At 49.6% G+C, this 24,979-nt stretch overlaps 1 protein-coding gene across 1 annotated transcript; it reads left to right on the plus strand.

The window, feature by feature from the left end:
- Nucleotides 1-108: 108 nt before the first annotated feature.
- On the plus strand, nucleotides 109-15,651 carry LOC139423730 (epsin-3-like). The gene is made up of 11 exons (XM_071175345.1): nucleotides 109-182; nucleotides 3,349-3,507; nucleotides 4,070-4,153; nucleotides 6,159-6,516; nucleotides 7,210-7,328; nucleotides 7,825-7,911; nucleotides 9,096-9,230; nucleotides 12,834-12,945; nucleotides 13,021-13,281; nucleotides 13,399-13,632; nucleotides 15,374-15,651. Exons 1-11 carry the CDS (start codon nucleotides 114-116, stop codon nucleotides 15,649-15,651), a joined length of 1,896 nt encoding a protein of 631 aa, XP_071031446.1. The 5' UTR covers nucleotides 109-113.
- The last annotated feature ends 9,328 nt before the right edge of the window (nucleotides 15,652-24,979 follow it).

Below are 24,979 nucleotides of genomic sequence, written 5' to 3' on the forward strand. Positions count from 1 at the left end.
TCAACTACCTCCCTCCTCCTCCCTTTCATCCCAACCCCCTTACCCCACCCCCTCTAACATTTACCTTACACCCCTAACGCCCCTCCACCCCCCCCCCCCCAACACGAGTCACCATGACGACCTCAGCGTTGCGTCGCCAGGTGAAGAACATCGTTCACAACTACTCTGAGGCAGAGATCAAGGTGACTGTAACTAACTCTACTATATTTTATTATTTCCTTCTGTGTGTTGTAGAAAGTTGTGTTTGCCTGGTGTGTTCCCAGCTGTGGGCCCCGGCTGGATTATTTAGGTAATAACTCTGTGGTGTAATGTCAGGTAACGCTGTGGTGTAATGTCAGGTAACGCTGTGGTGTAATGTCAGGTAGCGCTGTGGTGTAATGTCAGTTAGCGCTGTGGTGTAATGTCAGTTAGCGCTGTGGTGTAATGTCAGGTAGCGCTGTGGTGTAATGTCAGGTAGCGCTGTGGTGTAATGTCAGGTAGCGCTGTGGTGTAATGTAATGTCAGGTAGCGCTGTGGTGTAATGTCAGGTAGCGCTGTGGTGTAATGTAATGTCAGGTAACGCTGTGGTGTAATGTAACATCAGGTAGCGCTGTGGTGTAATGTAACATCAGGTAACGCTGTGGTGTAATGTAATGTCAGGTAACACTGTGGTGTACTGTAATGTTAGGTAGCACTGTGGTGTAATGTAATGTCAGGTAGCACTGTGGTGTAATGTAATGTCAGGTAACGCTGTGGTGTAATGTAACATCAGGTAGCGCTGTGGTGTAATGTAACATCAGGTAACGCTGTGGTGTAATGTAATGTCAGGTAACACTGTGGTGTACTGTAATGTTAGGTAGCACTGTGGTGTAATGTAATGTCAGGTAGCACTGTGGTGTAATGTAATGTCAGGTAACACTGTGGTGTAATGTAACGTCAGGTAACACTGTGGTGTCATGTAATGTCAGGTAACACTGTGGTGTAATGTAATGTCAGGTAGCACTGTGGTGTAATGTAATGTCAGGTAACACTGTGGTGTAATGTAATGTCAGGTAGCACTGTGGTGTAATGTAATGTCAGGTAGCACTGTGGTGTCATGTAATGTCAGGTAGCGCTGTGGTGTAACGTCAGGTAGCACTGTGGTGTAATGTAATGTCAGGTAACACTGTGGTGTAATGTAATGTCAGGTAGCACTGTGGTGTAATGTAATGTCAGGTAGCACTGTGGTGTAATGTAATGTCAGGTAGCACTGTGGTGTAATGTAATGTCAGGTAGCACTGTGGTGTAATGTAATGTCAGGTAACACTGTGATGTAATGTCAGGTAACGCTGTGGTGTAATGTAATGTCAGGTAACGCTGTGGTGTAATGTAATGTCAGGTAACGCTGTGGTGTAATGTAATGTCAGGTAACGCTGTGGTGTAATGTAATGTCAGGTAACGCTGTGGTGTAATGTAATGTCAGGTAACGCTGTGGTGTAATGTAATGTCAGGTAACACTGTGGTGTAATGTAATGTCAGGTAACACTGTGGTGTAATGTAATGTCAGGTAACACTGTGGTGTAATGTAATGTCAGGTAACACTGTGGTGTAATGTAATGTCAGGTAACACTGTGGTGTAATGTAATGTCAGGTAACACTGTGGTGTACTGTAATGTCAGGTAACACTGTGGTGTACTGTAATGTCAGGTAACACTGTGGTGTAATGTCAGGTAACGCTGTGGTGTAATGTAATGTCAGGTAACACTGTGGTGTAATGTAATGTCAGGTAACACTGTGGTGTACTGTAATGTCAGGTAACACTGTGGTGTAATGTCAGGTAACACTGTGGTGTAATGTAATGTCAGGTAACACTGTGGTGTAATGTCAGGTAGCGCTGTGGTGTAATGTAATGTCAGGTAGCACTGTGATGTAATGTAATGTCAGGTAACACTGTGGTGTAATGTAACGTCAGGTAACACTGTGGTGTAATGTAACGTCAGGTAACACTGTGGTGTAATGTAATGTCAGGTAGCACTGTGGTGTCATGTAATGTCAGGTAGCGCTGTGGTGTAACGTCAGGTAGCACTGTGGTGTAATGTAATGTCAGGTAACACTGTGGTGTACTGTAATGTCAGGTAACACTGTGGTGTAATGTCAGGTAACGCTGTGGTGTAATGTAATGTCAGGTAACACTGTGGTGTAATGTAATGTCAGGTAACACTGTGGTGTACTGTAATGTCAGGTAACACTGTGGTGTAATGTCAGGTAACACTGTGGTGTAATGTAATGTCAGGTAACACTGTGGTGTAATGTCAGGTAGCGCTGTGGTGTAATGTAATGTCAGGTAGCACTGTGATGTAATGTAATGTCAGGTAACACTGTGGTGTAATGTAACGTCAGGTAACACTGTGGTGTAATGTAACGTCAGGTAACACTGTGGTGTAATGTAATGTCAGGTAGCACTGTGGTGTCATGTAATGTCAGGTAGCGCTGTGGTGTAACGTCAGGTAGCACTGTGGTGTAATGTAATGTCAGGTAGCACTGTGGTGTAATGTAATGTCAGGTAGCACTGTGGTGTAATGTAATGTCAGGTAACACTGTGATGTAATGTCAGGTAACGCTGTGGTGTAATGTAATGTCAGGTAACACTGTGGTGTAATGTAATGTCAGGTAACACTGTGGTGTAATGTAATGTCAGGTAACACTGTGGTGTACTGTAATGTCAGGTAACACTGTGGTGTACTGTAATGTCAGGTAACACTGTGGTGTACTGTAATGTCAGGTAACACTGTGGTGTACTGTAATGTCAGGTAACACTGTGATGTAATGTCAGGTAACGCTGTGGTGTAATGTCAGGTAGCGCTGTGGTGTAATGTAATGTCAGGTAGCACTGTGATGTAATGTAATGTCAGGTAACACTGTGGTGTAATGTAATGTCAGGTAACACTGTGGTGTACTGTAATGTCAGGTAACACTGTGGTGTAATGTCAGGTAACACTGTGGTGTAATGTAATGTCAGGTAACACTGTGATGTAATGTCAGGTAACGCTGTGGTGTAATGTAATGTCAGGTAACACTGTGGTGTAATGTAATGTCAGGTAACACTGTGGTGTACTGTAATGTCAGGTAGCTTGCTATTCAGTTTGATGGTCCCGTACTCAGCTATGAATTGATACATGTTCATTAATGATTTATTGACTACTTACAAAGCCTTTCTACACTATTGGTAGCCCCGACCTTTCACACCTGCTACACTGGGGCGTTGAGAAGGCAGCCCATCATTATAGGTCAAATGTTACCAGAAATTGTACCCCCCCCCCCCTCTTCTAAACCTGGTGTGTGATACTACATTCTCTCATTCCAATACCCCTCCCTCCCTCCCTCAACCAGGTGCGCGAGGCGACGTCCAACGACCCGTGGGGCCCCTCCTCCTCGCTGATGTCAGAGATCGCTGACCTCACCTTTAACGTGGTGGCGTTTGCTGAGGTCATGGGCATGGTCTGGAAACGCCTCAACGACCACGGGAAGAACTGGAGACACGTCTACAAGGTAAACACCTTTAAAGAGGCACCATTTACATCTACAAGGTGAACACCTTTAAAGAGGCACCATTTACAGCTACCATTTCCTGGTTGCTAAAATCCTAATAGTTTAAGTGGCAAAACAAGCAGCCATTGTATAGAGAACCAGTGTACCATCTAAACTGCTGTGAATTATATTTTCCATAACCAAAAATATTGTACTTTCAACTGTTTGAAGCTGCTGTACAAAACCCAAAGTAAAATATGCACAAAAAAAATACTTAAGAGGGGAAGCGTAGAAATAGCGCACATAGAGCAGATCTACTGCTTCTGAGACTTGCTTTCATTGAGAATGTGAATATGGAATAGTTACATTTTCCAGCTTTAAATCAGTCTATTTTGGTCTTGTTTTATTGTCCTATTCCTGTGAGTTGGTACTCATTTTTATCATTCTAAGCAGCTTTTATGTTTTTTTATATAGATATATATTTAAGTTATGTATTTAAATGTTTGTTTAGTATGTACAGCATCTTGAGTTGTGGTGTCTGTATCAAATGTGCAGTAGAAATAAAGTTCTATTATATGACTAGGCCCTGACGCTGCTCGACTACTTGATCAAGACCGGCTCAGAGAGAGTGGCTCAGCAGTGCCGCGAGAACGCATTCACCATACAGGTGGGTGGGGGAAACTGGGGTACGGTGGGGGGGGTGTTCTGGCACAAAATGGCAGCGAGAACGCATTCACCATACAGGTGGGTGGGGGAAACTGGGGTACGGTGGGGAGGGTGTTCTGGAACAAAATGGCAGCGAGAACGCATTCACCATACAGGTGGGTGAGGGAAACTGGGGTACGGTGGGGAGGGTGTTCTGGCACAAAATGGCAGCGAGAACGCATTCACCATACAGGTGGGTGAGGGAAACTGGGGTACGGTGGGGAGGGTGTTCTGGCACAAAATGGCAGCGAGAACGCATTCACCATACAGGTGGGTTGGGGAAACTGGGGTACGGTGGGGAGGGGGGGGGGGGGTGTTCTGGCACAAAATGGCAGCGAGAACTCATTCACCATACAGGTGGGTGGGGGAAACTGGGGTACGGTGGGGAGGGTGTTCTGGCACAAAATGGCAGCGAGAACTCATTCACCATACAGGTGGGTGGGGGAAACTGGGGTACGGTGGGGAGGGTGTTCTGGCACAAAATGGCAGCGAGAACTCATTCACCATACAGGTGGGTGGGGGAAACTGGGGTACGGTGGGGAGGGTGTTCTGGCACAAAATGGCAGCGAGAACGCATTCACCATACAGGTGGGTGGGGGAAACTGGGGTACGGTGGGGAGGGTGTTCTGGCACAAAATGGCAGCGAGAACTCATTCACCATACAGGTGGGTGGGGGAAACTGGGGTACGGTGGGGAGGGTGTTCTGGCACAAAATGGCAGCGAGAACTCATTCACCATACAGGTGGGTGGGGGAAACTGGGGTACGGTGGGGAGGGTGTTCTGGCACAAAATGGCAGCGAGAACTCATTCACCATACAGGTGGGTGGGGGAAACTGGGGTACGGTGGGGAGGGTGTTCTGGCACAAAATGGCAGCGAGAACTCATTCACCATACAGGTGGATGAGGGAAACTGGGGTACGGTGGGGAGGGTGTTCTGGCACAAAATGGCAGCGAGAACTCATTCACCATACAGGTGGATGGGGGAAACTGGGGTACGGTGGGGAGGGTGTTCTGGCACAAAATGGCAGCGAGAACTCATTCACCATACAGGTGGATGAGGGAAACTGGGGTACGGTGGGGAGGGTGTTCTGGCACAAAATGGCAGCGAGAACTCATTCACCATACAGGTGGATGGGGGAAACTGGGGTACGGTGGGGAGGGTGTTCTGGCACAAAAGAATATAAATGCTGCAGTGGACTCCTGCTCTCCTCTCAGAGAAATAAAGGTGCTATCGAGAACCTTAAAGGGTTATTCGGCCGTCCCCTGAGGAGAACCCTTTGAAGAACCCTTTTTAGTTTCAGGTAGAACCCTTTTGTGTTCCATGCAAAACCCTTTCCACAGAGGGTTCTACATGGAACCCAAAAGGGTTCTACCTGGAGCCAAAAAGGGTTCTACATGGAACTAAAAAGGGTTCTACCTGGAACTAAAAAGGGTTCTACCTGGAACTAAAAAGGGTTCTACCTGGAACTAAAAAGGGTTCTACCTGGAACTAAAAAGGGTTCTCCTATGGGGACGGTCAAAGAATCCTTGATTAGCTCATTTTTATGGATGTATCCAAATAATTGTCACTAGAAAACAGCTTAAACAAATGCAGCTACTTTGCTTTTATTCTGGCTGCACTGTTCGACGTGACTGTAAGTTAGCCGTAGTTGGCTAGCTAGCCAGCAAGGGACCAGAACGTTGTCAGCCAGGTAAATGCCTTTATGGCTCATAGAACCAACTATTGGGTCGCATCCATAAGTACAGAACAAAAAGGACTGGCTACTGAACCGATATAACGAATGTCCAGCCGGCTTGGATAGCAACCCTAGATTTGTGTCGGGACTATTATCTTGTGGACGGATGAAATAGTATGAATAATTTCATCAAAACGTTTTTAATGAAAATATGTCAATCATTATGTGTATATGATATAATGGAAAGGAATGAATGTAATATGAAATCCTCATCATCATGTCTCCGTGTAGACGCTGCGGGACTTCCAGTACATGGACCGGGACGGCCGGGACCAGGGGGGCAACGTGAGGGAGAAGGCCCGCCAGCTGGTGTCTCTACTCAGGGACGAGGAACGGCTCAGACTGGAGAGGAGCCAGGCGTTGACCACTAAAGAACGCATGACGGCTGGAACAGGGACGGGGGGAGGAGGAGGAGGAGGAGGAGGGACGGGGGGAGGAGGAGGAGGAGGGACGGGGGGAGGAGGAGGGACGGGACATGGAGTGGTACCTCCAGCGTACCAACCAGGGCGAAGGACCAGCCAGCCAAATATGGCAGCTCACTACGGGGAAGAGTTCATCCGCTCCCGGGGCTCGCCCTCCTCCTTTAACTGTGAGTGTAGACATTAATACTTCCCCTTTAACTGTGAGTGTAGACATTAACACTTCCCCTTTAACTGTGAGTGTAGACATTAATACCTTCCCCTTTAACTGTGAGTGTAGACATTAATACTTCCCCTTTAACTGTGAGTGTAGACTTTAACATTTCCCCTTTAACTGTCAGTGTAGACTTTAACATCTCCCCTTTAACTGTGAGTGTAGACATTAATACTTCCCCTTTAACTGTGAGTGTAGACTTTAACACTTCCCCTTTAACTGTGAGTGTAGACTTTAATACCTTCCCCTTTAACTGTGAGTGTAGACATTAATACTTCCCCTTTAACTGTGAGTGTAGACTTTAACGCTTCCCCTTTAACTGTAAGTGTAGACTTTAATACCTCCCCTTTAATGTAGTACCACATTCAGAATGATACTTTATAGACTTTTACTTCACCTGTGTGTGCTCATTTTAAACCTCTCATTTAACTGAGTATATTCAAGCACGACCACACAACTTCATACACACACACAGCACAAATGGAGTCTGGACAATCAATGAAATAGATTAAAGCTATGAATAACACAAGACAACTAAACTGGCTAATATTTATCCTCTCTATATCTGTTTCTGTCCCCCCTGTCTCTCTCCCTGTCTCTCGCTCTCTCTCCCTCCCCCAACTCTCCCCTGTCTCTCTCTCTCCCCCAGCCTCTTCATCCTCTCCTCATGAAGCGTCTGATCTAGAACAGGCCCGCCCCCAGACCAGCGGAGAGGAGGAGCTACAGTTACAGCTGGCCCTGGCCATGAGCAGAGAGGAGAGTGAGAAGGTGAAACACACACACACATTCTGAAGTGTGAGTCAGTGAGGTGGGCTGGACTCCTACACCTCCTCTCAGAGTGCATCTGTCATATCAGCGATGTCACCGACACCAGCTCAATGAGCTCAACAGCACCACTGTGTGGTGGGACAGACGACACACAACTGCTGGGTTGTATTAACTAGGGCCCAAAGGGAAGCAAACGTTGGGGGGGGACTACATGAACTTGTCCAATAGGAAAAGCTTGTTTTTGTTTTTCCGTTGCAAAAACATGTAGCTACCGTGTGCACTAATGAATACAACCCTGCTGTGTCCGTTCCTTAGCAGTGATGTGGGAAAGTGTGTTGCTGTGGTTACCCTCTTACTCCCTAGGTTCATACTGCAGATGGTCTCTCTCCTCTCTGTCTCCTCTCTTCTCTCTCTCTCTCTCTATTTCTCTCTCCTGATTAATGCTGAATGGTCATTGGTTAGTCAGATGTTAATCACTGACACAACCCCTCTTCAGCTGGCCCCACCTCCTCCCATTGCTATGGAGACAGATGACACACAGCTCCAGATAGCTCTGAGCCTTAGCAAAGAGGAGCACGAGCAGGTATACACACACACACACACACACTGCAGATTGTCCCTCCTCTGCCTGCTTCACCAGTGTGTATATGGTAACCTCCTGCAGTGCCATGTGAATCCTGTCCTCTAACTAACTATTCTGTCCCCCTCCAGATTCCATCCTTACCTCTGTCGGCTCCTTCTCCTAGTTTAATCTACCATATTCCCTTCATCCCTTCCTCCCTCTCCTCCTCCTCATCCCTCCCTCTCCACCTCCTCATCCCTCCCTCTCCTCCTCCTCATCCCTCCCTCTCCCTCTCCTCCTCTCCCTCCTCTCCCTCTCTCCTCTCTTCCTTTCCCTCCCTCTCCTCCCTCCCTCTCTCCTCTCCTCCTCATCCCTCCCTCTCCTTCTCTCCCTCCCTCCCTCCCTCCCTCCCTCCTCTCCTCCTCTCCCTCCCTCCCTCCTCTCCTCCACTCCATCCTCTCCTCCTCTCCCTCGCTCCCTCTTCTCCTCCACTCCATCCTCTCCTCCTCTCCCTCCCTCCTCTCCTCCACTCCCTCTCCTCCTCTCCCTCTCTCCTCTCACTCCCTCCTCTCCTCCACTCCCTCCTCCTCTCCCTCCCTCCCTCCTCTTCTCCTCTCCCTCTCTCCTCTCCTCCTCCACTCCCTTCTCCTCTCTCCCTCCTCGTCACCTCTCCTCTCCTCCTCCACTCCCTCCCTCCCTCCTCTCCCTCCTCTTCTCCTCTCCCTCCCTCCTCTCCTCATCCTTTTCCCTCCCTCTCCTCCCTCCCTCCTCCTCTCTCCTCTCCTCTCCTCTCCTCTCCTCTCCTCTCCTCTCCTCTCCTCTCCTCTCCTCTCCTCTCCTCTCCTCTCCTCTCCTCTCCTCCTCCTCCCTCCCTCCTCTTCTCCTCCTCCTCCTCCTCTCCCCTCCCTCCCCTCCCCCCTCTCCTCCCTCCTCCTCTCCCTCCCTCCTCTCCTCCTCTCCCTCCTCTCCTCCCTCCTCTTCTCCTCTCCCTCCTCTCCTCCTCCTCCTCCTCCCTCCCTCCTCTCCATTACATATGGTTGAGGTGACCTTAACTTTGTCCTTCTGCTTCCTCTTCACTGGCTGATAATATCAATCCCTTTTCCTTTCTGTCTTTCTAACAGTTCAGTTGTTTTCCTAAAATATAGTTAAAATAACTGTAATGTGTGTGTGTGTGTGTGTGTCATGTCTGCATCGTGTGTCTACAGTGTCTCCATGGAAACTGTGTTGATGATGTCACCATGCCGCCTCTGCAGGACCAGCGGTGTCTCCAAGGAGACGAGTCGTTTTTGCAGAGAGCCCTGGACGAGAACAGAAGGGACAGTCACACAGGGACAGGGGAGGTGAGTGGGGAGGTGAGGGGGTGTGTAAGGGGGTGTGAGGGGAGGTGAGGGGGTGTGAGGGGGGGTGTGTGAGTGAGACAGAGAGACAGAGAAGCGATTCCCAAACCTTCCATAACAAAGCCATCACCCACAGAGAGATAAACCTGGAGAAGAGTCCCCTTAGCAAGCTGGTCCTGGGGCTCTGTTCATAAACACAAACACACCCCACAGAGCCCCAGGACAACAGCACAATTAGACCCAACCAAATCATGAGAAAACAAAAAGATAATTACTTGACACATTGGAAAGAATTAACAAAAAAACAGAGCAAACTAGAATGCTATTTGGCCCTACACAGAGAGTACACAGCGGCAGAATACCTGACCACTGTGACTGACCCAAAATTAAGGAAAGCTTTGATTATGTACAGACTCAGTGAGCATAGCCTTGCTATTGAGAAAGGCCGCCGTAGACAGACCTGGCTCTCAAGAGAAGACAGGCTATGTGCTCACTGCCCACAAAATGAGGAGGAAACTGAGCTGCACTTCCTAACCTCCTGCCCAATGTATGACCATATTAGAGAGACATATTTCCCTCAGATTACACAGACCCACAAAGAATTTGAAAACAATCCCGATTTTGATAAACTCCCATATCTACTGGGTGAAAGAAAAGGGCAACCAGTGAAGAACAAACACCATTGTAAATACAACCCATATTTATGTTGATTTATTTTCCCTTTTGTACTTTAACCATTTATACATCGTTACAACAATGTATACAGTGCCTTGCGAAAGTATTCGGCCCCCTTGAACTTTGCGACCTTTTGCCACATTTCAGGCTTCAAACATAAAGATATAAAACTGTATTTTTTTGTGAAGAATCAACAACAAGTGGGACACAATCATGAAGTGGAACGACATTTATTGGATATTTCAAACTTTTTTAACAAATCAAAAACTGAAAAATTGGGCGTGCAAAATTATTCAGCCCCTTTACTTTCAGTGCAGCAAACTCTCTCCAGAAGTTCAGTGAGGATCTCTGAATGATCCAATGTTGACCTAAATGACTAATGATGATAAATACAATCCACCTGTGTGTAATCAAGTCTCCGTATAAATGCACCTGCACTGTGATAGTCTCAGAGGTCCTTTAAAAGCGCAGAGAGCATCATGAAGAACAAGGAACACACCAGGCAGGTCCAAGATACTGTTGTGAAGAAGTTTAAAGCCGGATTTGGATACAAAAAGATTTCCCAAGCTTTAAACATCCCAAGGAGCACTGTGCAAGCGATAATATTGAAATGGAAGGAGTATCAGACCACTGCAAATCTACCAAGACCTGGCCGTCCCTCTAAACTTTCAGCTCATACAAGGAGAAGACTGATCAGAGATGCAGCCAAGAGGCCCATGATCACTCTGGATGAACTGCAGAGATCTACAGCTGAGGTGGGAGACTCTGTCCATAGGACAACAATCAGTCGTATATTGCACAAATCTGGCCTTTATGGAAGAGTGGCAAGAAGAAAGCCATTTCTTAAAGATATCCATAAAAAGTGTCGTTTAAAGTTTGCCACAAGCCACCTGGGAGACACACCAAACATGTGGAAGAAGGTGCTCTGGTCAGATGAAACCAAAATTGAACTTTTTGGCAACAATGCAAAACGTTATGTTTGGCGTAAAAGCAACACAGCTGAACACACCATCCCCACTGTCAAACATGGTGGTGGCAGCATCATGGTTTGGGCCTGCTTTTCTTCAGCAGGGACAGGGAAGATGGTTAAAATTGATGGGAAGATGGATGGAGCCAAATACAGGACCATTCTGGAAGAAAACCTGATGGAGTCTGCAAAAGACCTGAGACTGGGACGGAGATTTGTCTTCCAACAAGACAATGATCCAAAACATAAAGCAAAATCTACAATGGAATGGTTCAAAAATAAACATATCCAGGTGTTAGAATGGCCAAGTCAAAGTCCAGACCTGAATCCAATCGAGAATCTGTGGAAAGAACTGAAAACTGCTGTTCACAAATGCTCTCCATCCAACCTCACTGAGCTCGAGCTGTTTTGCAATGAGGAATGGGAAAAAAAATTCAGTCTCTCAATGTGCAAAGCTGATAGAGACATACCCCAAGCGACTTACAGCTGTAATCACAGCAAAAGGTGGCGCTACAAAATATTAACTTAAGGGGGCTGAATAATTTTGCACGCCCAATTTTTCCGTTTTTGATTTGTTAAAAAAGTTTAAAATATCCAATAAATGTCGTTCCACTTCATGATTGTGTCCCACTTGTTGTTGATTCTTCACAAAAAAATACAGTTTTATATCTTTATGTTTGAAGCCTGAAATGTGGCAAAAGGTCGCAAAGTTCAAGGGGGCCGAATACTTTCGCAAGGCACTGTATATACATAATGACATTTGTAACTTTTGTGAGTGTAATGTTTACTGTTCATTTTACTTTTGTATATCATCTACTTCACTTGGAGAGGGAGAGGGAGGGAGAGGGAGGGAGGGAGGGAGAGAGAAAGAGAGAGAGATATGCTTTGTTATGATTCTGAAGGTCAGATAGCTACGTTGTGGGGGATCATTTCAGCTTGTTTTATCTTGTTGTTGATACCATGTTGTCTTGTGTTGTCTTGTTGTTGATACCATGTTGTCTTGTTGTTGATACCATGTTGTTTTGTCTTGTTGTTGATACCATGTTGTCTTGTTTTGTCTTGTTGTTGATACCATGTTGTCTTGTTGTTGATACCATGTTGTCTTGTTGTTGATACCATGTTTTCTTGTTGTTGATACCATGTTGTCTTGTTGTTGATACCATGTTGTCTTGTTGTTGATACCATGTTGTCTTGTTTTGTCTTGTTGTTGATACCATGTTGTCTTGTTTTGTCTTGTTGTTGATACCATGTCTTGTTTTGTCTTGTTGTTGATACCATGTTTTCTTGTTGTTGATACCATGTTTTCTTGTTGTTGATACCATGTTGTCTTGTTGTTGATACCATGTTGTCTTGTTGTTGATACCATGTTGTCTTGTTGTTGATACCATGTTGTCTTGTTGTTGATACCATGTTGTCTTGTTGTTGATACCATGTTGTCTTGTTGTTGATACCATGTTGTCTTGTTGTTGATACCATGTTGTCTTGTTGTTGATACCATGTTGTTTTGTCTTGTATTTGATACCATGTTGTCTTGTTTTGTCTTGTTGTTGATACCATGTTGTCTTGTTATTAATGCCATGTTGTCTTGTTTTGTCTTGTTGTTGATACCATGTTGTCTTGTTGTTGATACCATGTTGTCTTGTTGTTGATACCATGTTGTTTTGTCTTGTTATTGATACCATGTTGTCTTGTTGTTGATACCATGTTGTCTTGTTTTGACTGGTCTATGCTGATATGGCAAAAATCCGCTAGTTAGCTAACCAACCGCTGTAACTATGTATTTGAGAGACAACAAGTGCTCATGGTGCAAACGTATTTCTGGTTTGAATAAACATGTTGGTTTACATGTTGTGGACAGTCTTAAGCCGGTCTGTTGTGTCCCATAGCTGCTGGACAATCAGCCCGTGACTCTGAAGGCAGCGTCTCCTTGACAACCAGATGTTTGTGATTCTGTTTCTCTCCAGTCCGCCATTTTGAATCTGGTGGATATCTTCAGCCCCTCTGAGGCTCCGCCCCCAACTGACGACCTCTGGGACGCCCAGCCTGCTGTGACCTCTGACCCCTGGGACTCTGTGGGTGAGTGGTACACGCACATGCGCGCTCTGCTATGAAAACTCTGCATTGCAAAACGTGCGCACTCTCTCTCAACAGCAGTCCACTCCAACACTCCTGTGATTGGTAGTCCCTGGGCGACCCGCCCCTTCTCCAGCAGCCCAGCCAATCCTTGGGCTCCGTCACGCTCTCCCACCTGGGAAGCTCCACCCACATCATCATCCAGCCCTGTCAATCACGGCTGGGAGAGCCCGCACCCTCTTACAGGGGACGGTACTGATAGGACGGATCCCTTCTCTGTCAGGGAGGAGGAGGAGTGTAAAGGAGAAGAGGGACCACCTCAACCTGGCAGTCCTACTGGTAACACACACACACACACACACACACACACACACACACTTGTTTGTCTTCCTGTATGTATATGTTGTGTTTATACTGCATGTTTTCCTGCTGATGTCATTACCTCCCCTTCCACAGGCCCAGACCTGTTTGGGGAGCGTGTCCTGTCCCCCGAGGTAAACGGGCGAGGGGGGGGCAGTCCGGAGATGTTTGACCTGTCCCGTCTCGCCCCCCCCCAGGGCTACGCGGCCCCCCGGATGTGTCGCACCCCAGAAGCCTTCCTGGGACCTACGGGGGCGTCGCTCGTCAACCTGGACGCACTCATCCCCCCTAATCCTCCTAGCAGGACCCACAACAACCCCTTCTTCTTAGGTGAGGAGATACACACACACACACACACACACACACACACACACACACACACACACACACACACACACACACACTCATCCCCCCTAATCCTCCTAGCAGGACCCACAACAACCCCTCACTCTTAGGTGAGGAGATACACACACACACACACACACACTCATCCCCCCTAATCCTCCTAGCAGGACCCACAACAACCCCTTCCTCTTAGGTGAGGAGATACACACACTCATCCCCCCAAATCCTCCTAGCAGGACCCACAACAACCCCTTCCTCTTAGGTGAGGAGATACACACACTCATCCCCCCCAAATCCTCCTAGCAGGACCCACAACAACCCCTTCCTCTTAGGTGAGGAGATACACACACACACACACACACACACACACACACACACACACACACACACACACACACACACACACTCATCCCCCCTAATCCTCCTAGCAGGACCCACAACAACCCCTCACTCTTAGGTGAGGAGATACACACACACACACTCATCCCCCTAATCCTCCTAGCAGGACCCACAACAACCCCTTCCTCTTAGGTGAGGAGATACACACACACTCATCCCCCCAAATCCTCCTAGCAGGACCCACAACAACCCCTTCCTCTTAGGTGAGGAGATACACACACTCATCCCCCCAAATCCTCCTAGCAGGACCCACAACAACCCCTTCCTCTTAGGTGAGGAGATACACACACACACACACACACACACACACACACTCATCCCCCCTAATCCTCCTAGCAGGACCCACAACAACCCCTCACTCTTAGGTGAGGAGATACACACACACACACACACACACACACACACACACACACACACACACACACACACACACACACACACACACACACACACTCATCCCCCCTAATCCTCCTAGCAGGACCCACAACAACCCCTTCCTCTTAGGTGAGGAGATACACACACTCATCCCCCCAAATCCTCCTAGCAGGACCCACAACAACCCCTTCCTCTTAGGTGAGGAGATACACACACTCATCCCCCCAAATCCTCCTAGCAGGACCCACAACAACCCCTTCCTCTTAGGTGAGGAGATACACACACACACACACACACACACACACACACACACACACACACACACACACACACACACACACACACACACTCATCCCCCCTAATCCTCCTAGCAGGACCCACAACAACCCCTTCCTCTTAGGTGAGGAGATACACACACTCATCCCCCCAAATCCTCCTAGCAGGACCCACAACAACCCCTTCCTCTTAGGTGAGGAGATACACACACTCATCCCCCCAAATCCTCCTAGCAGGACCCACAACAACCCCTTCCTCTTAGGTGAGGAGATACACACACACACACACACACACACACACACACACACACACACACACACACACACACACACACACACACCTACTGTCAGAAATATCAACTCACACTGCCAATGTCTAAATACTATAACTCTCTCTCCTTCCCTCCCTCCCTCCTCTCCCTCCCTCCCTCCCTCCTACCCTCTCCACATTTGCCAAAGCAATTGAAGTGGATGATATACAAAAGTGAAATAAACAATAAAAATGAACAGTAAACATTACACATACAGAAGTTTCAAAGGAATAAAGACACTACAGATGTCATATTATGTGTATATACAGTGTTGTAACGATGTACAAATAGTACAAAAGGGAAAATAAATCAGCATAAATCTGGGTTGTATTTACATTGGTGTTATAGATCTGTCTCTCTCTCCAGGTCTGAGTGTTCCCTCTCCCACCAACCCATTCCACTGTGACCAGCCCCGTCTCACACTCAACCAGATGCTCCGTCCCTGTTCCACCTCCCCACTCCCCCCTCACACCCTCCCCTACAGCCCTTCTCTCCCCCTCCCTCTCCCACACCACACCCAGCCCTCCCCCGGCCTCCTGGACCTCCCCTCTAACCTGCCCCATCCCCTCCTCCCCCTCTCCCCCGCCCCAGCCCACCGCGTCCCGCCCCAATCTCACACACACAGCCACAACCCGTTCCTCTGAGTCCTGAGTCCTGAGGGGAGATGGAGAGGCAACTGGCTCTACAACAACCCCTTCCTCTGAGACCTGAGGGAAACTGGCTCTACAACAACCCCTTCCTCTCAGGCCTGAGGGGAAACTGGCTCTACAACAACCCCTTCCTCTCAGGCCTGAGGGGAAACTGGCTCTACAACAACCCCTTCCTCTCAGGCCTGAGGGGAAACTGGCTCTACAACAACCCCTTCCTCTCAGGCCTGAGGGAAACTGGCTCTACAACAACCCCTTCCTCTCAGACCTGAGGGGAAACTGGCTCTATAACAACCCCTTCCTCTGAGACCTGAGGGAAACTGGCTCTACAACAACCCCTTCCTCTGAGACCTGAGGGAAACTGGCTCTACAACAACCCCTTCCTCTCAGGCCTGGGGGAAACTGGCTCTACAACAACCCCTTCCTCTCAGGCCTGAGGGGAAACTGGCTCTACAACAACCCCTTCCTCTCAGACCTGAGGGGAAACTGGCTCTACAACAACCCCTTCCTCTCAGACCTGAGGGGAAACTGGCTCTACAACAACCCCTTCCTCTCAGACCTGAGGGGAAACTGGCTCTACAACAACCCCTTCCTCTCAGACCTGAGGGGAAACTGGCTCTACAACAACCCCTTCCTCTCAGACCTGAGGGGAAACTGGCTCTACAACAACCCCTTCCTCTCAGACCTGAAGGGAAACTGGCTCTACAACAACCCCTTCCTCTCAGACCTGAGGGGAAACTGGCTCTACAACAACCCCTTCCTCTCAGACCTGAGGGAAACTGGCTCTACAACAACCCCTTCCTCTCAGGCCTGAGGGAAACTGGCTCTACAACAACCCCTTCCTCTGAGACCTGAGGGAAACTGGCTCTACAACAACCCCTTCCTCTCAGGCCTGGGGGAAACTGGCTCTACAACAACCCCTTCCTCTCAGGCCTGGGGGAAACTGGCTCTACAACAACCCCTTCCTCTCAGACCTGAGGAAAAACTGTCTCTACAACAACCCCTTCCTCTCAGACCTGAGGGGAAACTGGCTCTACAACAACCCCTTCCTCTCAGACCTGAGGGGAAACTGGCTCTACAACAACCCCTTCCTCTCAGACCTGAGGGGAAACTGGCTCTACAACAACCCCTTCCTCTCAGACCTGAGGGGAAACTGGCTCTACAACAACCCCTTCCTCTCAAACCTGAGGGGAAACTGGCTCTACAACAACCCCTTCCTCTCAGACCTGAGGGGAAACTGGCTCTACAACAACCCCTTCCTCTCAGACCTGAGGGGAAACTGGCTCTACAACAACCCCTTCCTCTCAGACCTGAGGGGAAACTGGCTCTACAACAACCCCTTCCTCTCAGACCTGAGGGGAAACTGGCTCTACAACAACCCCTTCCTCTCAGACCTGAGGGAAACTGGCTCTACAACAACCCCTTCCTCTCAGGCCTGAGGGAAACTGGCTCTACAACAACCCCTTCCTCTGAGACCTGAGGGAAACTGGCTCTACAACAACCCCTTCCTCTCAGGCCTGGGGGAAACTGGCTCTACAACAACCCCTTCCTCTCAGGCCTGAGGAAAAACTGTCTCTACAACAACCCCTTCCTCTCAGACCTGAGGGGAAACTGGCTCTACAACAACCCCTTCCTCTCAGACCTGAGGGGAAACTGGCTCTACAACAACCCCTTCCTCTCAGACCTGAGGGGAAACTGGCTCTACAACAACCCCTTCCTCTCAGACCTGAGGGGAAACTGGCTCTACAACAACCCCTTCCTCTCAAACCTGAGGGGAAACTGGCTCTACAACAACCCCTTCCTCTCAGACCTGAGGGGAAACTGGCTCTACAACAACCCCTTCCTCTCAGGCCTGAGGGAAACTGGCTCTACAACAACCCCTTCCTCTCAGACCTGAGGGGAAACTGGCTCTACAACAACCCCTTCCTCTGAGATATGAGGGAAACTGGCTCTACAAAAACCCCTTCATCTGAGACCTGAGGGGAAACTGGCTCTACAACAACCCCTTCCTCTGAGACCTGAGGGAAACTGGCTCTACAACAACCCATTCCTCTCAGACCTGAGGGGAAACTGGCTCTACAACAACCCCTTCCTCTCAGACCTGAGGGGAAACTGGCTCTACAACAACCCCTTCCTCTCAGGCCTGAGGGGAAACTGGCTCTACAACAACCCCTTCCTCTCAGGCCTGAGGGGAAACTGGCTCTACAACAACCCCTTCCTCTCAGGCCTGGGGGAAACTGGCTCTACAACAACCCCTTCCTCTCAGGCCTGAGGGGAAACTGGCTCTACAACAACCCCTTCCTCTCAGGCCTGAGGGGAAACTGGCTCTACAACAACCCCTTCCTCTCAGGCCTGAGGGGAAACTGGCTCTACAACAACCCCTTCCTCTCAGACCTGAGGGGAAACTGGCTCTACAACAACCCCTTCCTCTGAGACCTGAGGGAAACTGGCTCTACAACAACCCCTTCCTCTGATACCTGAGGGAAACTGGCTCTACAACAACCCCTTCCTCTGAGACCTGAGGGAAACTGGACCTTCAACAACCCCTTCCTCTGAGTCCTGAGGGAAACTGGCTCTACAACAACCCCTTCCTCTCAGGCCTGAGGGAAACTGGCTCTACAACAACCCCTTCCTCTCAGGCCTGAGGGAAACTGGCTCTACAACAACCCCTTCCTCTCAGACCTGAGGGGAAACTGGCTCTACAACAACCCCTTCCTCTCAGACCTGAGGGAAACTGGCTCTACAACAACCCCTTCCTCTCAGGCCTTAGGGACACTGGCTCTACAACAACCCCTTCCTCTGAGACCTGAGGGAAACTGGCTATACAACAACCCCTTCCTCTCAGGCCTGGGGGAAACTGGCTCTACAACAACCCCTTCCTCTCAGGCCTGGGGGAAACTGGCTCTACAACAACCCCTTCCTCTCAGACCTGAGGAAAAACTGTCTCTACAACAACCCCTTCCTCTCAGACCTGAGGGGAAACTGGCTCTACAACAACCCCTTCCTCTCAGACCTGAGGGGAAACTGGCTCTACAACAACCCCTTCCTCTCAGACCTGAGGGGAAACTGGCTCTACAACAACCCCTTCCTCTCAGACCTGAGGGGAAACTGGCTCTACAACAACCCCTTCCTCTCAAACCTGAGGGGAAACTGGCTCTACAACAACCCCTTCCTCTCAGACCTGAGGGGAAACTGGCTCTACAACAACCCCTTCCTCTCAGGCCTGGGGGAAACTGGCTCTACAACAACCCCTTCCTCTCAGACCTGAGGGGAAACTGGCTCTACAACAACCCCTTCCTCTGAGATATGAGGGAAACTGGCTCTACAAAAACCCCTTCATCTGAGACCTGAGGGGAAACTGGCTCTACAACAACCCCTTCCTCTGAGACCTGAGGGAAACTGGCTCTACAACAACCCATTCCTCTCAGACCTGAGGGGAAACTGGCTCTACAACAACCCCTTCCTCTCAGACCTGAGGGGAAACTGGCTCTACAACAACCCCTTCCTCTCAGGCCTGAGGGGAAACTGGCTCTACAACAACCCCTTCCTCTCAGGCCTGAGGGGAAACTGGCTCTACAACAACCCCTTCCTCTCAGGCCTGGGGGAAACTGGCTCTACAACAACCCCTTCCTCTCAGGCCTGAGGGGAAACTGGCTCTACAACAACCCCTTCCTCTCAGGCCTGAGGGGAAACTGGCTCTACAACAACCCCTTCCTCTCAGGCCTGAGGGGAAACTGGCTCTACAACAACCCCTTCCTCTCAGGCCTGAGGGAAACTGGCTCTACAACAACCCCTTCCTCTCAGGCCTGGGGGAAACTGGCTCTACAACAACCCCTTCCTCTCAGGCCTGAGGGGAAACTGGCTCTACAACAACCCCTTCCTCTCAGGCCTGAGGGGAAACTTGCTCTACAACAACCCCTTCCTCTCAGGCCTGAGGGGAAACTGGCTCTACAACAACCCCTTCCTCTCAGACCTGAGGGGAAACTGGCTCTACAACAACCCCTTCCTCTGAGACCTGAGGGAAACTGGCTCTACAACAACCCCTTCCTCTGATACCTGAGGGAAACTGTCTCTACAACAACCCCTTCCTCTCAGACCTGAGGGAAACTGGACCTTCAACAACCCCTTCCTCTCAGGCCTGAGGGAAACTGGCTCTACAACAACCCCTTCCTCTCAGGCCTGAGGGAAACTGGCTCTACAACAACCCCTTCCTCTTAGGCCTGAGGGAAACTGGCTCTACAACAACCCCTTCCTCTGAGTCCTGAGGGAAACTGGACCTTCAACAACCCCTTCCTCTGAGTCCTGAGGGAAACTGGACCTTCAACAACCCCTTCCTCTGAGTCCTGAGGGAAACTGGACCCATTAACGCTTCACCGAGAGCATGAATCCCCCAACTCTCTCCCCCTGTCCCCCTTACCCATCTGTCCAACTCTCTCCCCCTGTCCCCCTTACCCATCTGTCCAACTCTCTCCCCCTGTCCCCCTTACCCATCTGTCCAACTCTCTCCCCCTGTCCCCCTTACCCATCTGTCCAACTCTCTCCCCCCGTCCCCGTACCCCTTATACAGTGGGGCAAACAAGTATTTAGTCAGCCACCAATTGTGCAAGTTCTCCCACTTAAAAAGATGAGAGAGGCCTTTAATCATAGGTACACTTCAACTATGACAGACAAAATGAGAAAAAAAATCACATTGTAGGATTCTTAATGAATTTATTTGCAAATTATGGAGGAAAATAAGTATTTGGTCAATAAGAAAAGTTTATCTCAATACTTTGTTATCTACCCTTTGTTGGCAATGACAGAGGTCAAACGTTTTCTGTAAGTCTTCACAAGGTTTTCACACACTGTTGCTGGTATTTTGGCCCATTCCTCCATGCAGATCTCCTCTAGAGCAGTGATGTTTTGGGGCTGTTGCTGGGCAACATGGACTTTCAACTCCCTCCAAAGATTTTCTATGGGGTTGAGATCTGGAGACTGGCTAGGCCACTCCAGGACCTTTAAATGCTTCTTATGAAGTCACTCCTTCGTTGCCCAGGCGGTGTGTTTGGGATCATTGTCATGCTGAAAGACCCAGCAGCATTTCATCTTCAATGCCCTTGCTGATGGAAGGAGGTTTTCACTCAAAATCTCACAATACATGGCCCCATTCATTCTTTCCTTTACACGGATCAGTCGTCCTGGTCCCTTTGCAGAAAAACAGCCCCAAAGCATGATGTTTCCACCCCCAAGCTTCACAGTAGGTATGGTGTTCTTTGGATGCAACTCAGCATTCTTCGTCTGAGGTTGTGGACAGGTGTCTTTTATACTGATAACAAGTTCAAACAGGTGCCATTAATACAGGTAACGAGTGGAGGACAGAGGAGCCTCTTAAAGAAGAAGTTACAGGTCTGTGAGAGCCAGAAATCTTGCTTGTTTGTAGTTGACCGAATACTTATTTTCCACCATAATTTGCAAATAAATTCATAAAAAATCCTACAATGTGATTTTCTGGATTTTTTTCTCTCATTTTGTCTGTCATAGTTGAAGTGTACCTATGATGAAAATTACAGGCCTGGGAGAACTTGCACAATTGGTGGCTGACTAAATATTTTTTTTCCCCACTGTATCTCCCTGTCTAACCCTCTCTGCCCCTCATCTCCCTGTCTAACCCTATCTGCCCCTTATCTCCATGTCTAACCCTCATCCCCCAGTTTAACCCTCTCTGCCCCTCATCCCCCAGTCTAACCCTCTCTGCCCCTCATCCCCCAGTCTAACCCTCTCTGCCCCTCATCCCCCAGTCTAACCCTCTCTGCCCCTCATCCCCCAGTCTAACCCTCTCTGCCCCTCATCTCCCTGTCTAACCCTCTCTGCCCCTCATCTCCCTGTCTAACCCTCTCTGCCCCTCATCCCCCAGTCTAACCCTCTCTGCCCCTCATCTCCCAGTCTAACCCTCTCTGCCCCTCATCTCCCAGTCTAACCCTCTCTGCCCCTCATCTCCCAGTCTAACCCTCTCTGCACGGGACCTAACACACTTTACCAACTGGACTTAACTAGATAAAATCAGACCTAACTGGATTAAACCAGACCTAACTCGACCTAACCGGATTAAACCAGACCTAACCGGATTAAACCAGACCTAACCGGATTAAACCAGACCTAACTGGATTAAACCAGACCTAACTGGATCAAACCAGTCTAAACTTGGTCAAACGGACATGGTTGATTGTATTCTCAGACCCCCGTGCCTGTCTTGTCGACAGACCCACAATGCTTTACGACCCAGCTCCCGTGGCGTCTTGGAGGACCTCAGGGAGACCACTTTCCCAGCCAACAAGATTACACTCAGTGGAAGTGGACTTCTGGATGGACAGAGAGAGAGAATGAAAGAGAGAGAAGGTATAGTCTCATCTCTCTCAGGAGGAGTGATGAGCTGTGATGTCTTCTCTGCACTGACAGACAGATGGACGTGAATGTGTGCATAGAGACACACACACACAGGCTACTGTAGGTATTTATTAGACTGATATACAGTATATGAACAACTATATACTAATAAATGATGGTGTTTGTTGCCTTTTAACACTGCACGTGTTTTACTGCTCTTTTCTCTGAAGAAGAATTAGTGGATCAGGATGTTTATGTCTGGTTTATCCATGTGGGTGGGGTGTGTGGGTGGGGTGGGGTGTGTGTGTGTGGTGGGGTGTGGGGGGGGGGTGTGTGGGGGGGGGGTGGTGGTGGGTGGGTGGGGTGTGTGTGGTATGGTGTGGGTGTGGTGGGTGTGGTGTGGGTGGGGTGTGTGTGTGGGTGGGGTGTGTCTGTGATGTGTGTGTGTGTGGTGTGGTGGGGTGTGTGTGGGGTGTTTGAGGATTCCTCTCCAATCTTTGACAGAATCCTAGAGATACAGTAGTGATGTCATCACTGAGGTCACAGGACACAGTGTGCTGAATCACTGCTCTGTTCATTGGTGGAATGTTTCCTCCCCTTGGTCTCCTAGATTCTGACACACACACACACACCGCACACCACACACCACACACCACACACATACACACACACACACACACACACACAAGCAGAGCAGAGTCTCTAACCCAGGGGAACCAGGCTGCAGTAAAGAGAGAGTGAGAGAAAGAGAAATCACTGATCAGTGAATAATGATGTAATGCATCACCTCATCTGACCACCAGGGGGTTTTCACCCTTTTCACAGTGATTCCCCAACCTCTCCTCCAGTACTCCCAGTGATTCCCCAACCTCTCCTCCAGTACTCCCAGTGATTCCCCAACCTCTCCTCCAGTACTCCCAGTGATTCCCCAACCTCTCCTCCAGTACTCCCAGTGATTCCCCAACCTCTCCTCCAGTACTCCCAGTGATTCCCCAACCTCTCCTCCAGTACTCCCAGTGATTCCCCAACCTCTCCTCCAGTACTCCCAGTGATTCCCCAACCTCTCCTCCAGTACCCCCAGTGATTCCCCAACCTCTCCTCCAGTACCCCCAGTGATTCCCCAACCTCTCCTCCAGTACCCCCAGTGATTCCCCAACCTCTCCTCCAGTACCCCCAGTGATTCCCCAACCTCTCCTCCAGTACCCCCAGTGATTCCCCAACCTCTCCTCCAGTACCCCCAGTGATTCCCCAACCTCTCCTCCAGTACTCCCAGTGATTCCCCAACCTCTCCTCCAGTACCCCCAGTGATTCCCAAACCTCTCCTCCAGTACTCCCAGTGATTCCCCAACCTCTCCTCCAGTACTCCCAGTGATTCCCCAACCTCTCCTCCAGTACTCCCAGTGATTCCCCAACCTCTCCTCCAGTACTCCCAGTGATTCCCCAACCTCTCCTCCAGTACTCCCAGTGATTCCCCAACCTCTCCTCCAGTACTCCCAGTGATTCCCCAACCTTTCCTCCAGTACTCCCAGTGATTCCCCAACCTCTCCTCCAGTACTCCCAGTGATTCCCCAACCTCTCCTCCAGTACTCCCAGTGATTCCCCAACCTCTCTTCCAGTACCCCCAGTGATTCCCCAACCTCTCTTCCAGTACCCCCAGTGATTCCCCAACCTCTCCTCCAGTACTCCCAGTGATTCCCCAACCTCTCCTCCAGTACTCCCAGTGATTCCCCAACCTCTCCTCCAGTACTCCCAGTGATTCCCCAACCTCTCCTCCAGTACCCCCAGTGATTCCCCAACCTCTCCTCCAGTACTCCCAGTGATTCCCCAACCTCTCCTCCAGTACTCCCAGTGATTCCCCAACCTCTCCTCCAGTACTCCCAGTGATTCCCCAACCTCTCCTCCAGTACCCCCAGTGATTCCCCAACCTCTCCTCCAGTACTCCCAGTGATTCCCCAACCTCTCTTCCAGTACTCCCAGTGATTCCCCAACCTCTCCTCCAGTACCCCCAGTGATTCCCCAACCTCTCCTCCAGTACTCCCAGTGATTCCCCAACCTCTCCTCCAGTACTCCCAGTGATTCCCCAACCTCTCCTCCAGTACTCCCAGTGATTCCCCAACCTCTCCTCCAGTACTCCCAGTGATTCCCCAACCTCTCCTCCAGTACCCCCAGTGATTCCCCAACCTCTCCTCCAGTACCCCCAGTGATTCCCCAACCTCTCCTCCAGTACTCCCAGTGATTCCCCAACCTCTCCTCCAGTACTCCCAGTGATTCCCCAACCTCTCCTCCAGTACTCCCAGTGATTCCCCAACCTCTCCTCCAGTACCCCCAGTGATTCCCCAACCTCTCCTCCAGTACTCCCAGTGATTCCCCAACCTCTCCTCCAGTACTCCCAGTGATTCCCCAACCTCTCCTCCAGTACTCCCAGTGATTCCCCAACCTCTCCTCCAGTACTCCCAGTGATTCCCCAACCTCTCCTCCAGTACTCCCAGTGATTCCCCAACCTCTCCTCCAGTACCCCCAGTGATTCCCCAACCTCTCCTCCAGTACTCCCAGTGATTCCCCACCCTCTCCTCCAGTACTCCCAGTGATTCCCCAACCTCTCCTCCAGTACTCCCAGTGATTCCCCAACCTCTCCTCCAGTACCCCCAGTGATTCCCCAACCTCTCCTCCAGTACTCCCAGTGATTCCCCAACCTCTCCTCCAGTACTCCCAGTGATTCCCCAACCTCTCCTCCAGTACTCCCAGTGATTCCCCAACCTCTCCTCCAGTACCCCCAGTGATTCCCCAACCTCTCCTCCAGTACTCCCAGTGATTCCCCAACCTCTCCTCCAGTACTCCCAGTGATTCCCCAACCTCTCCTCCAGTACTCCCAGTGATTCCCCAACCTCTCCTCCAGTACTCCCAGTGATTCCCCAACCTCTCCTCCAGTACTCCCAGTGATTCCCCAACCTCTCCTCCAGTA

Source organism: Oncorhynchus clarkii, chromosome 13, assembly GCF_045791955.1.
Source record: "Oncorhynchus clarkii lewisi isolate Uvic-CL-2024 chromosome 13, UVic_Ocla_1.0, whole genome shotgun sequence".
Classification (NCBI taxonomy): Eukaryota; Metazoa; Chordata; class Actinopteri; order Salmoniformes; family Salmonidae; genus Oncorhynchus; species Oncorhynchus clarkii.

What these genes read in the sequence shown, in the direction of transcription:
- LOC139423730 (XM_071175345.1), top strand. Translation starts at nt 114, where the DNA reads ATGACGACCTCAGCGTTGCGTCGCCAGGTGAAGAACATCGTTCACAAC. An exon ending in AGAACGCATTCACCATACAG is followed by an intron (nt 4,154 to 6,158) that starts GTGGGTGGGGGA and finishes GTCTCCGTGTAG; the next exon opens with ACGCTGCGGGACTTCCAGTA. An exon ending in CAACAACCCCTTCTTCTTAG is followed by an intron (nt 13,633 to 15,373) that starts GTGAGGAGATAC and finishes CTCTCTCTCCAG; the next exon opens with GTCTGAGTGTTCCCTCTCCC.